Below are 12,247 nucleotides of genomic sequence, written 5' to 3'. Positions count from 1 at the left end.
GGTGCCTTGTGTGTCACACTGTGATTACCTGGTTGAAGAGAGGGGCCAGACAGCCTCTGAAGAGATGCCCTTTTGTTGCTGTTGGCGCTTTTTGCTGCTCTGTTTTATTCTTGCCTGGAGAATCCCATGCACAGAGGAGCCTGGTGGGCCACAGTCCACGGGATCGCAGAGTGGGACACGACTGAAGCAAGTCAGCATACACAGCATGCCTTGCTTATGGCATGGAGGCTCTCTTCTCAACTTATGCAGGTCTCTCTCAGCCTGGTCCCAGCACACCACACTTTGGCCGGGATGTAGCATCACGCTACATTTCAGCAAGGGTAATAAGGATAATGCCCTTCCTTCCCATCACAGTTCATACAACTCAACTTCAGAGTGTGACACAGAATGGGTCTCCCTCCACTGCTGGAAGACCAAGATTCTGACAGAGATGAACAGCTCATTCCCTCTTTTCTGTTCTAGTAACTTGCTGAAATGCCCTGGGGGCTTTCCAAGTTGGGCCTTTGGGTGAAATAGACACAGTGTTCAGGGACAGGTTCTGTTTGAAATTTGGAACCAAGAAGGTGGAACTAGATTGTTGCCAGATCAGACCAAGGGCAGGGACACTTTACAAACGGAAGCTCGACAATTCTCCAGACTATCTGGCCAATGGTCACCCCAAAATTGGTTCAAAGGGTCCACATGGCCCAGCCCCCATCCCTTCTCTGCACTCTGTCCCTCATTGGTCCCCATCTCTGTAGCTACTGTGTAGATAATTCAGGGCACTTTTTATGGCCAATAATTTCCACTGACTCATTCTTCCATCCGTATCTTGTTCAAGTACCTATGGAAAGTTAATTTTTTTTTTAATTTTACAAAAGGAATGAAAGGTAACAGAGCCCATCCAAAACATCTGCAGCCAGCTGTCTAATTTAATGCCTTCTAGGTACATACTAGATGGGGGCTTCCCAGGTGATGTGTGGTAAAGAATCCATTTGCAGATGCAAGAGACTTGAGTTTGATCCCTGGATCAGGAAGGTCCCCTGGAGGAGGAAATGGCAACCCACTTCGGTATTCTTGCCTGGGAAATCCCAAGGACAGAGGAGCCTGGTGGGCTACAGTCTATGGGGTTGCAAAGAGCACACACAGCAGGTACATACTAGATACATTCTCATTAGGGAGTTAACTTAAGCCTGGAAGAAATTACTTGTGGAGAAGATCTTAGCAGTGGCTTCAGTTGTTGATGAATTTATTAACTGACCAATTAATGTAAACGCAAGGTCCATGGAAAGTCTTTGGCCAAGGAGAAAGGCAGAAGGGTATCAGTTACCCTTTTACTGGTGTTTCTGGTCCAGAGAGGTGATGGGTGAAGAGAGGGCCAGAGACTGGGCGAAGGTTGCCTGCTTTTTCAACAAGAGCCAAGGAGGACAGATTTCTCATCACAGTGGCCGCGGGCTCTATCCACCCCACTCCCCCACTCCCTGGCTTTCCTGAAGCTTCTGTTCAGCCCAGAGTTTGGAATTCAATCCAGGAACAGGCATGACAAACACTATTTTTCATTTCCATGGAGACCAGGGCCTGCAATAGAACCAGGACTCCATGCCTGAAATGCCAAAACAGCCTGACCCACTTTCCCCCTTCCTACAAAAACAAAGTAAGTTCGTTTGAGTCCTGAGAGCTGAGGGACAAGCCAGAGCTCCAGTTATCTCTATGGACGTTTCAAAGAGGAACAAATGATGATAACCTTTGAAAACTGATGATGCTACAGAACCAGTGGACATTAATTGTTTCACCCAAAGGGTGCACAGGCTACACCAAATCCATTCTGTATCCTTGTCCTCACCCTCTGGAGGGACGGACTTGATGACCAGCAATCCACTCCTGGGATCCACGCTCAGGGATCTATCTACTCTCTCAGCTTCTCTTGTACCACTTTCTCCTTCCCTCTGTTCTGGCCTCCTTGGACCTTTCTGATCCTCAAACACACCAAGTTCACCCCTGCCCCAGAACTCTCACCTTAGAGTTCTCAACTTTGATTCCTTTTCAATCTTTAAGTCAGAATTCAAATGTCTCCTCCCTAGAGTAGCCTGTCTTGAAGAACCACTGCATCTACTGTGCCCTCCCTGTCTCCAGGCGGTCATCCTCACATCATTCCATTTCCCCACTCCACGGCACTTATCAAGAGTAGAAGTTGTCTTCTTTGTTGTTGTCATTCAGTTGCTTACACTGGACTGAACACCCCATGGGGGCGGGGCCTTGTCTGTTGTGTGGTTCTCCAGTGCCTCTAGCTCAATGGGATCACACATATGCGTTGCATGAATAAAGGAATGAGCTCTTTCAAAAACCACTGTTCAGCTACTCCCTTAAGAGATTTCTTTCTCAAGCTTGCCCCAGATCTGCCTTCTGAGAACACCAGCCCATTGGTTCTTATTCTGATTTCTGGATCCATAAAAACTAAAATGTGACATCACTTCCAGACTTTGCTGGCCTGGTCATTTTGTCTAGACACAAGTGTACATGTCTGAGTTTAAATTCTGTGCTGTTTCGTGTACCCTTGAGAAAAGTCCCTTTATCTTTCTGTGTATCTGTGTTTCTTGCTTGTTGGATGATCACAAGCTAGCTTACTAGGATGGGGGACAGAAGCTTAAAAAAAAAAAAAGGCAGCACATCCCCAAATAAAGGGGTCCCTATAATCTGTTTATGGAAGGAAAAAGGGGGTTAGAAGTAGGGAGTGAATTTCCAGCTAAGGCACTGCATCCTATTTCTACATTCTGTCCTGTCCACGAAGCAAAGACAAGGAGTAAAAACACAAACTGCTGCTATTCACATCTTCAGCTAGCCCCTACTTCCACAGGGCTAGGAGGATAAAGATTTAACATGAAGCAGAAGATGCTGAAATGAAACACAAGCACTTACTGATGATGGACAATTTTCTTTCTGAGGCTATTCACAGCAGGACAAACCTAAAGTCTGGGAGACAGTCCTGTGGGTTTGCAGGCAGTGCTGGCTGAATTGATCTATAATGATAGTCTGCAGTCTGGAAGCAGCCTTAGTGGTCATGCAATCCTACCTCCCACTGGATGCAGGAGTTCCCTCTTCGAGGCCCTGACAACAGCCACCCAATTCCCACTTCAGGTTTCCAAGGAGAGAGCACCCACTAGGTGGCTGTATACAAGTTAGAACAGCTCCAAAGTTTTAAGCACCATGGTCCTTAGTTCTCCACGATTCTTGGTGATCATTCTCCATCCAGCTATCTCTGAGCTTTACAGTCTTCAGAAATTAACCTAACTTTGCTGACTGGATGTCGTTAAACAAGCAATTACTGAACACCTACTAAGTATGTGTCTCCTACTGTGTTTTACATATTCACCCTGAGGGCCCCACAGGACAGCAACTGTGTTGTGGTTCTTTGTATATACACAAGGATTAAATACACATTATTAAACACGATACTGAATACACAAGAGGAACTTAATACATTTACACTTGACTATCAATCTCAATCATATATAAGTACAATCCACTCAAAATATTTCAGAAGCCTCAATACCACAAGCCACCGGTACAAGGCAGGGAATTCAACTGAATAGAACTTCTAGCTTCTTATAAGTTTGATCCACAAGGGCCCCACCCCCAACCTCTGCAAAAGAAATGTTGCTACTAAAACTACAAGGAGCTTGTGCAGGATCCATTCGTTCCTTCATCTATTCATCCATCCGTCCATCCAATTAGCAGCTGAAGAGACACACTCCAAGCCAGATAATGCTCTAGTCATGAGGGACTCAGGCTTTGCCTCTAAGAAATCCAGCACCTGTGAGAGACAGACGTGTAATTAACTAACCCTGAGCTACATGGAGTCAATCAAAACGGTTTCCCTAGTCACCTGTCAAGGGAGCCAGGCAGTCCTGGTTTGGCTCCTTCCTGTGTGTGAAGTGATGATCTCTCAGTTGTGTCCGACTCTTTGCGATCCCATGGACTATACAGTCCATGGAATTCTCCAGGCCAGAATACTGGAGTGGGTAGCCTTTCCCTTCTCCAGGGAATCTTCCCAACCCAGGGATTGAACCCAGGTCTCCTGCATTGCAGGCAGATTATTTACCAACTGAGCTATCAGGGAAGCCCTCCCTGTGTGTGATCTGGAAGCAAATCTCTCCTCTCTGCACTTCAGCTTCAGCCTGTGAGAAGATTGAGTGTGAATGTGGCCTAGCCCCCCACAGAGAAGTGGGGTGGGGGTGACAAAAAGCATACACCAGACACACTGCGAACTCCTGAGAGCAGAGCGTTCTCTCAAACAGAGGAACCCAGATCGAAATCCAGCAAAGGATCCAGAAACCGGATCCAGGCAGTCTGGTGTGTGTGTGTTGGTTGCTCAGTCGTGTCTGACTCTTTGCAACCCTGTGGACTCTAGCCTACTAGGCTCCTCTGTCCACGGTATTTTCCAGGCCAGAATACTGGAGTGGGTTGCCAGTTCCTTCTTCAGGGGATCTTCCCGACCCAGGGATTGAACCCGGGTCTTCCTCATTGCAGGCACATTCTTTACCAACTGAGCCACCAGGCAGTCTAGGCCCCTAGTTAATTCAGCATCACCAGCTTTCCCTCTGGTCAGGGCCACGCCACCATAGGGACCAGAGGCCAGGGTTGGCTGTCAGGAGAAAGTCCCAACCAGGCAGGCAGCCCAGGGGGTGTGCAAAGTGTAGGTGCACAGGGGTGCAGAGCAGCATTCGGCACATCTTTCCCTCCTGTGGCTCCTCCCTAACCTTGCTGTCAGAGCTAAGCAAGTGGCTAAACCCCTCCAGACCCTACGGATTCAAACCCAGTTCTGACTTATTTTCTGCTAGAGAGCAATCAGAAACAGAGGTGAAGAAAAACCATTACGTTGGTCTTCTCAAGTGGCTTAGTGGGTAAAGAACCTGCTGCAATGCAGGAGACACGAGAGATGCAGGTTCGATCCCTGGGTTGGGAAGATCCCCTGAACAAGGGCATGGCAACCCACTCTAGTATTCTTGCCTGGAGAATCCCGTGGACAGAGAAGCCTGGTGGGCTGGAGTCCACAGGGTTGCAAAGAGTCGGACACGACTAAAAAGACTGAAGCGAGTAAGATCATAGAAATTTTAGAACCAAGAGACTGTAGGAGACTCAGCCAATCTGCCCATTTGCAGGCAGACATCTATGTCACCCAGAGAGGCTGCACCTTCATATAAATATATTCAGAAGGGGATTGGGAGGGGCTTCTCAGATGCTCACAACAGTTTTGTATCCTGGGCCTTGCCTGGTGGAAGATTGAGGACTTCGCCTTCCAACGCAGGGGGTGCAGGTTCGATACCGGGTCGGGGAGTTAAGAGCCCACAGGCCTCATGGCCCAAAAAACCAAAATATAAACAACAGAAGCAATGTTGTAACAGATTCAACAAAGACTTTAAAAAGGGTCCACATTAAAAAAAAAAAAATCTTAAATAAAATGTATCTTGAGCTGGTGGTGGTTACACATATGTGTTTAGTCTGCAAAAATTTATCAAGTTCTCTGCTTGTGATATGTGCAATTTTCTACATATGTGTGCATATTCAGTTCAGTTCTGTCGGTCAGTCGTATCCGACTCTTTGCGACACCATGAATCGCAGCATGCCAGGCCTCCCTGTCCATCACCAACTCCCAAAGTTACCCAAACTCATGTCCATCGAGTTGGTGATGCCATCCAGCCATCTCATCCTCTGTCGTCCCCTTTTCCTCCTGCCCCCAATCCTTCCCAGCATCAGGGTCTTTTCCAATGAGTCAACTCTTGGCATGAGGTGGCCAAAGTATTGGAGTTTCAGCTTCAACATCAGTCCTTCCAATGAACATCCAGGACTGTGTGTATATTATTTTTCAATAAAAAGTTTCAAGCACGTAAAATTTTAATTAAAAAAAATTTTTTTTTGGTTTTGGCTGAGCCACATGGCTTGCAAGATCTTGGCTCCTTGACCAGGGATCTAACCTGGGCCATGGCAGTGGACGTGCAGAGTCCTGATCACTGGACTGTCAGGGAATGCCAATTGAAGAAATTTTTAAAGAACACAGAAACTGAGAGATGAATGTCCGCTCTGGTCAGTAGCCTTCTTTAAAAGAAAATATATTCAGAGTGCAAAATTCCAGGGCTTTCCTCTATGATCCTTCTCATTCTCTCCTGCTACCATCAGGAAGTTCTTTGTGATTACAACAAAACAAAAAAACCTTGCTATAATGCACTCAATGCCATTTTCTTTTATTTCCGCTTTCCCAGACTCAAGGTCAGTTCTATAACTACAGCACCACCTCTGTTCCTATTCTCCCTCCTTTGGATGGAATGAATCTAAGGTCTCAAACCTATTTTTAGAAGTTTAAAAAATCATTTCTCCTACATCTCTACCTAATCTTTGTTTAGAGTCTACCTCAAGTGACAGGGAGAGAATTAACGGATGATGTAACTCACTTCGCCTTTGGACAACTGTACTTATTTTAAGCTCCATCTGTTTCCTGTGGCTTCCCACCAAAGGTCCCATGTATCTACCCCCTTGGCAGGTGTAGAATAAATCACATTTCTCTTCCAAATGCACTTTTAAAGTGGCTTTTGTGCTCCCTCAGCCTTTTCTCCTTCAGATTTGCTAGTCTTTCCAGCCCACCTCTCAGCCATAGGGTTCACGCTCTACTGAATGAATTCCAGCTCATCTCAATCCCCCTTTAACTATGGAGCCCAGAAATGGCTGTAGAACAGCAAAGTTTTCTGATAAGCTCAGAATAAGCAGAACCACCACTCCATGTGCTCTGGAAATGAGACTGCAAACATGTATTTTTGGAGTCATCTTCTGAATCAGAGGAATCTAGAATTAGTCACTGGTCTCTTACGTATCTCTGGCTACAGCCTTGGGGCTACAGAGAGTGCATGCATGCACAAAGTATGCTTGTATCCCTACAAGAGACACTCCCCACACCCACCATTCCTTCCCCCTACTCGACAAACTCAAGTTCTGGTGGGATGATGAAGAATCCACCCAGCTCTCAGCCCAACTTAGGTTATACTCCAATTCTGAACCTTTATATGAGCATCTCCAGGTCAGACCGGAAACCACAGCAATGCTCTCAAATGCAAATACTTTCCTCCTTCTACTCCAAACATTTGCTCCTTGGACCCTAACTGCCTGACTTTCAAAAAAGCTTAGGTTTCACCTGGCTGGCCAAGAGCAAAACAGTGAGGTTCCGTCTGAGGTCACTAGGAAAACTGAATTCATTCAGCCCTCTCGTCTGTCACCATATAGAAGGGTGTGAGTGTGTGCAAACGAGCAAGGTGAAGGCTGCTCATGTCTTTCACACTTTCCCAGGGAGGTCTCAGGTGATCATCAGGCCATTCTAATCAGGACTAATTCACAGGTCAGCAAATCATGACCCAAAGGCCAAATCTAGCCCACCATCCATTTTTGTGTGACCCACGAGCTAAAACTGGTTCTTAACATCTTTAAATGGTTGGGGGAAAAAAAAAAGAATATCTTGTGACGTGTGAAAATTATATGAAATGGAAATTTCAGAGTCCATAAATGAAGTTTTATTGGAGACACAGTCATATACGTTTGTCCTTCTGTGTCTGTGGCTGCTTCTGCTGTACAAAGTAGTGTTGAGTCATTGCAACGGAGACGGCCTGGGTCACAACGCCCAAAGTATCTACGCTCTGGCCTCTTACAGAAACAGCTGGCAACCCCTGGCCAAACAGTGTGTGACCTTGAAAGATCTGTGTGGTGCGTCTGCCTCTCTGTCAAGCTGGGGAGGAGGGTGTGTCTGTGTCCCACCAACAAGGCACCTGTGCTTGACAACTCCGAGGCGGAGGTAAGGGGCTGCAAGCTGGCTCCTGCCTGCACAGGACATCTGTAGGGCCAGGATGGAGGAAAGGGGATGCAAGCTGGCTCCTGCCTGAAGAAGACATTCGTAGGGCCAAGAAAGGGAGGAGCTTTTCTCCCAGGTAGGATGACAGAAGCTCCCACTCCTTCATTCTCTCCCAGTGGGGTACCACCGTCCATGGCCTCGACACTGACATGCTCCTGCCACGGCAGCTCCCTGAAACACCCTTTTCTCTTCCCTTCCTCCAAGGCCAGCTCCTTCCACCTGGGTCCTAAACTTCTCCAACCCACAGAGTGCTATCCAAGGCAAAGGAGGAAGGCATGCCCACCGCCAGGCTAGCTGGGAGAGGGAGGCGGGAAGCGGAGGAGCCAGGGGGTGTCCACAGAAGCAGTTTGCTGCAAAGTGTCAGAGAAGGTAAAGAAGCGAAGATCCCTTCCCCCCAGCCCTGGCTGAGTCTCCGAGGAGACAGAGCTTCAAGTCCTCCCCCACCCTCCACTTGCCTAAATCAAGCAAATAACTAACAATGCAAGGAGGTGTGGGGGAGTAAGGCCCAGCCACTGGGTATCTATTTTCTGAAAACACATGGCAAATCTCTGAGCCAAATGCGGGCTAAGCCAAAGAATAAACAAATTCTTTTATTTCCCTGAGACTGAAGCTATCAACTTGCCTTCTCATCCTCTCCTCCCGTTGGCCAGAGCCATCCATCAGAGAAGCAGGATCTGTCTGTATGTGAGAAGGTGGCCTCACCTCTGCTCTGGTCACCTCTCCCCCACCAGGGGCACCCCAGAGTTAAGTCGGTGGGTGGAGACCTGAAGGAGCACATGGCCTGTCCACACGTCCCCCAGAAGCTCTGGCCGGGTCACACCAGAGTGCAATTCTCTGCCCTCTTTTCTCCAAGTTACAGGACCTCGAATAAGTCTCTCTGGCCAACGGGACTCCATCAACCTGAACCCCACCTCTCCCTCCAGTCGCCCTGGGCCCACCCCTCCAGGCTCTACGGCTCAGGCAGTGCTACTCTGAGGAAGGTGAGGAAAGGGGAGAGAAAAGAGCCAGGGAGGAAAAGGAATGAGGCATCTCTGCAGCATGATGTCACACCGGCTGCTTTTGGATCCCCCCCGTACACAGAACAGAAGCAAACAACATGGACTCCGGATTTACTGTGCCTGGAAAGGTTTGTGTTCTCGGCGGTTCCGGCGGCCTGCGCCAGCTGGAAACAACACGGCAGCCAGAGACAGGCCCTCGCTCCAGCTCCCGGGGCCCCCACCCGACCCCTGGGCATAGGCCCGCCCTTACAAAAAAAAAAAAATGCGCGGAGGAAACAAAGATGGACTGACACATACACACACGCACACACAAGCGTCAGCACGAGTGAGCACTAACCTGGCAGCCATTGGGAAGGTAGTGGAGCACAGTGCAGAGCTCATTCATTCATGCACTGGGCAGTGGGGGGCGGGGGCGGGGAGCGGGGGCCCTGGGGGCGCCGGAGGGCACGCACCTCCATGACCATCCCACGGCCCTGTGGCTAACGGCGGGGGGCAGGGCGCTCACAAGCTGGGGAAGCTTCCTTTCTCTGCTGTTGCCAACCGCTCTGGAATGGTAAGCATGACTCCCCGTCAATTTCTACCCCCCCCACCTCCCCTGCGGCCGGTATTTGGCGTGGTCTTGCAGTCGAACCAGAACCACCGCCGAGCCCCTCTCTCCCGGCCCTCACTCCCTTTCTCTCTCTCCTTCGGACTCCCTCCCAAGACAGCTGTTCCCGGATCCTGCACGCACGCGCACAGCGCACAGACACACTCAGCCACGCACCCCTCCGGCGCGCGGACACACTCGCACACACGCACGCAGACACGCGCGCGCACACCCCGCCGCCGCCGCCTGCCGCTTTACATAAGCAACTCTTCCGTGCAGTCAGCTTGCTCGCTCTCAATTATTCACGCCGCCCTGGAGGACTGGGCGCTGGGGCGGCGAGCGCCGTTATTTCCTCTCCATCCCCCAATCTGACAAAACACAAGTTGATGCTCCCGAGAGATTCTGCTCTCTTTGCTGCCACCAATTATTTCCCAGGTGTTGCCTATTAGGTCAACCTGTATCAAGGAGGTGATACTAAATCAAAACACAAGTGCCTGGCTCAAAATAGTGCCTTGCATCTTTCAAAGGATGACAGCTGCGCTTATTGCCTGAGCCTTGGGAATAGAGGAAGGGAAGGCAGCGGCACTGGAGACCACAGAAAATGGCAGGAACTCGTCAGGGAAGCCTACCCCGGTCTTCCGTGATACCTGTGGGTCAGAGCCTTAACAAGTAAAACAGTTACATCCATGACAAAGCATGGTCATCTCAAACTCTAAGCGGCACCTTCAAGAAAAAAATATATATATATTTTTTCTCCTGTCCATTCACTGGAATGAGGCTTCCCTGGTGGCTCAGTGGTAAAGAATCCACCTGCCAATGCAGGAGGTATGGGCTCAATCCCTGGGTTGGGAAGATCCCACGGAGAAGCAACCCACTCTAGTATTCTTGCCTGGAGAATTCCATGGACAGAGGAGCCTGGTGGCCTACAGTCCATGGCGTCACGAAGAGATGGATACAACTGAGTGACGAAACAACATTCACCGGAATGCAACACTGGTACTGAAACAGTCCAGATGGATATTCTTTCGGATGCTGCTGCTGCTGCTAAGTCGCGTCAGTCGTGTACGACTCTGTGCGACCCCATAGATGGCAGCCTACCAGGCTCTGCTGTCCCTGGGATTCTCCAGGCAAGAACACTGGAGTGGGTTGCTCTTTCCTTCTCCAATGCAGAAAGTGAAAAGTGAAAGTGAGTTCGCTCAGTCATGTCTGACTCTTAGCCACCTCATGGACAGCAGCCCACCAGGCTCCTCTGTCCATGGGATCTTCCAGGCAAGAGTACTGAAGTGGGTCGCCAGTGCCTTCTCCGTCTTCGGATGAGAGGTATTCTATTCAACAACGACTTTAATGGAATACTGTGAAAGTCATTTACGACTTACACAGCACTTTCATTCACATTAATTCATTTGATTTCCACAAGAATCACCTACATAGGTTTTGTTAGGATCACAGCTAACAAAAGGATGCTGAGCCCTGGAAAGGTGGGAGGTCCCACAGCAACAAAGGCTGAGCTGGGAATCTAGACCACCTGACCTGAAATCCCATAAAACCCCAAGGATGATTGTCAGAATTCAGAGTACCACTGGTATTTTTTGAGGGGAGGAGCAAAGGGATCCAAAACCTGGACCAAAACAAACAGCAAAAGCAATGGTGACAGCTCACCGTTTCGCAAACTTTGAGGATCTTCTTAAACCACAGATTTTGATGTACTAAGTCTAGGGGAGGGCCCGAGAGTCGATCCTTCTAACAAACTCCCAGGTGATGCCCATGTTGCTATTCCATGGACCAACATTTTTGAGTAGCAAAGGATTGGTTTATGCGTTCTCATTCTTCAGGTGTCCCTAAAGAGCAGAGTTTCGTCTGCCTGCTGCAGCTGCACAGGATAACATGCTGAAGGTGAGTAATAATTATGACCCATCGATGCCACCTGTGTCCTCACCAGACTCATGCTGGGAGCTAATACTTCTTGGGCATCTGTTGGCAAAAAGTCTCATTCTGGGACTGCCAAGCCCTATCAGCTCATCAAGAAAGGTCTTTCCGGGACTGTTTCTATCTGCAATCTGTCATGAGAACAGCAGCCTCACGGCATCTAGAAGTGCCTAGGTTTGGACTGTCTGGCTCCCACCTCACTTACCTAAAGGAATTTCAGTGCCAAAGAAATGTGTGCTGGCGATGCCCTGGGCCGTAAGCACTGCCCCAGTTCTACTCGCCTACACTTGTCTGGTCAAGTCCGGCTTCTTCTGAAATGCTGACCACCCGCCTCCCCTTCTGTTACTCCAGAAACAGATCTCAGGCTCTGGGGTCCAATCTGCATTCAGAGCTATGTTTTGCTGCTTTCTGGCTCTGTGACTCTCAGTTGCCCAGCTACCCTCTTCTCAGACTCATTTTCTTCATCTGCAAAAGCCAAAAATAGGTATGTCCTCTTGTACACGGTTGAAAAAAATGATAGAATAAAATAAAGGTACGAGGAGGCTGGTTATGTCCCCCATCTCTGAGCTTATAACTGTAGTACAGAATATAGAATTTAATTGTAGCTTTTGTTGTTCATGCTGTTGGTTTTATATCCCTAAGCTTGTAGGCGATTTCTTTCATGTCTCTCCAACACGTAGGAGTACTAGGTACAACAGAGGTATCAGTAAATATCTTTGCACTGACTGTCCCATCCTCCATTAAGATGATAGGCAACAAAAGGGTTAATGAGGCCAAGCTGCCCACACCCTGGTCTCACCTTCTCCACTCACTACGTGACTCTAGACAAATCATACTAACTTTCTGGAGACTTTGCTTCTTCCACTATGA

At 48.7% G+C, this 12,247-nt stretch overlaps 1 protein-coding gene and 1 long non-coding RNA gene across 20 annotated transcripts in view; both read right to left on the bottom strand.

Moving 5' to 3' along the window:
* Positions 1 to 12,247, bottom strand: part of GRAMD1B (GRAM domain containing 1B) — a 179,252-nt gene that overhangs the window by 53,324 nt on the left and 113,681 nt on the right. For 2 of the 18 annotated variants that reach the window (XM_081541422.1, XM_081541423.1), the window contains exon 1: positions 9,203 to 9,352. The exons of 15 other annotated variants lie outside the window; for them this stretch is intronic. In XM_081541422.1, the coding sequence (XP_081397548.1) occupies positions 9,203 to 9,246 (44 nt within the window). In that variant the 5' untranslated portion in view covers positions 9,247 to 9,352. Of the gene's footprint in view, positions 1 to 9,202; positions 9,571 to 12,247 lie in introns of those variants that run through there. One more of the 18 variants, XM_081541421.1, reaches the window with a different exon arrangement.
* LOC145526235 (uncharacterized) lies at positions 896 to 5,713 on the bottom strand. 2 transcript variants are annotated; one of them, XR_014068792.1, is made up of 3 exons: positions 5,587 to 5,713; positions 3,831 to 4,374; positions 896 to 2,599 (listed from the first exon to the last, which is right to left on the bottom strand). It is a non-coding gene; the product is annotated as an uncharacterized LOC145526235 (long non-coding RNA). The 2 variants fall into 2 exon arrangements; XR_014068791.1 differs by lacking the exon at positions 5,587 to 5,713 and having other exon boundaries at positions 3,831 to 4,381.

The sequence above is a fragment of the Giraffa tippelskirchi genome, chromosome 11 (assembly GCF_054371585.1).
Source record: "Giraffa tippelskirchi isolate mGirTip1 chromosome 11, T2T-mGirTip1v1.2.pri, whole genome shotgun sequence".
NCBI lineage: Eukaryota > Metazoa > Chordata > Mammalia > Artiodactyla > Giraffidae > Giraffa > Giraffa tippelskirchi.
The sequence above is the reverse complement of the archived record's forward strand: the minus strand, read 5'-3'. Positions and strand labels throughout refer to the sequence as shown.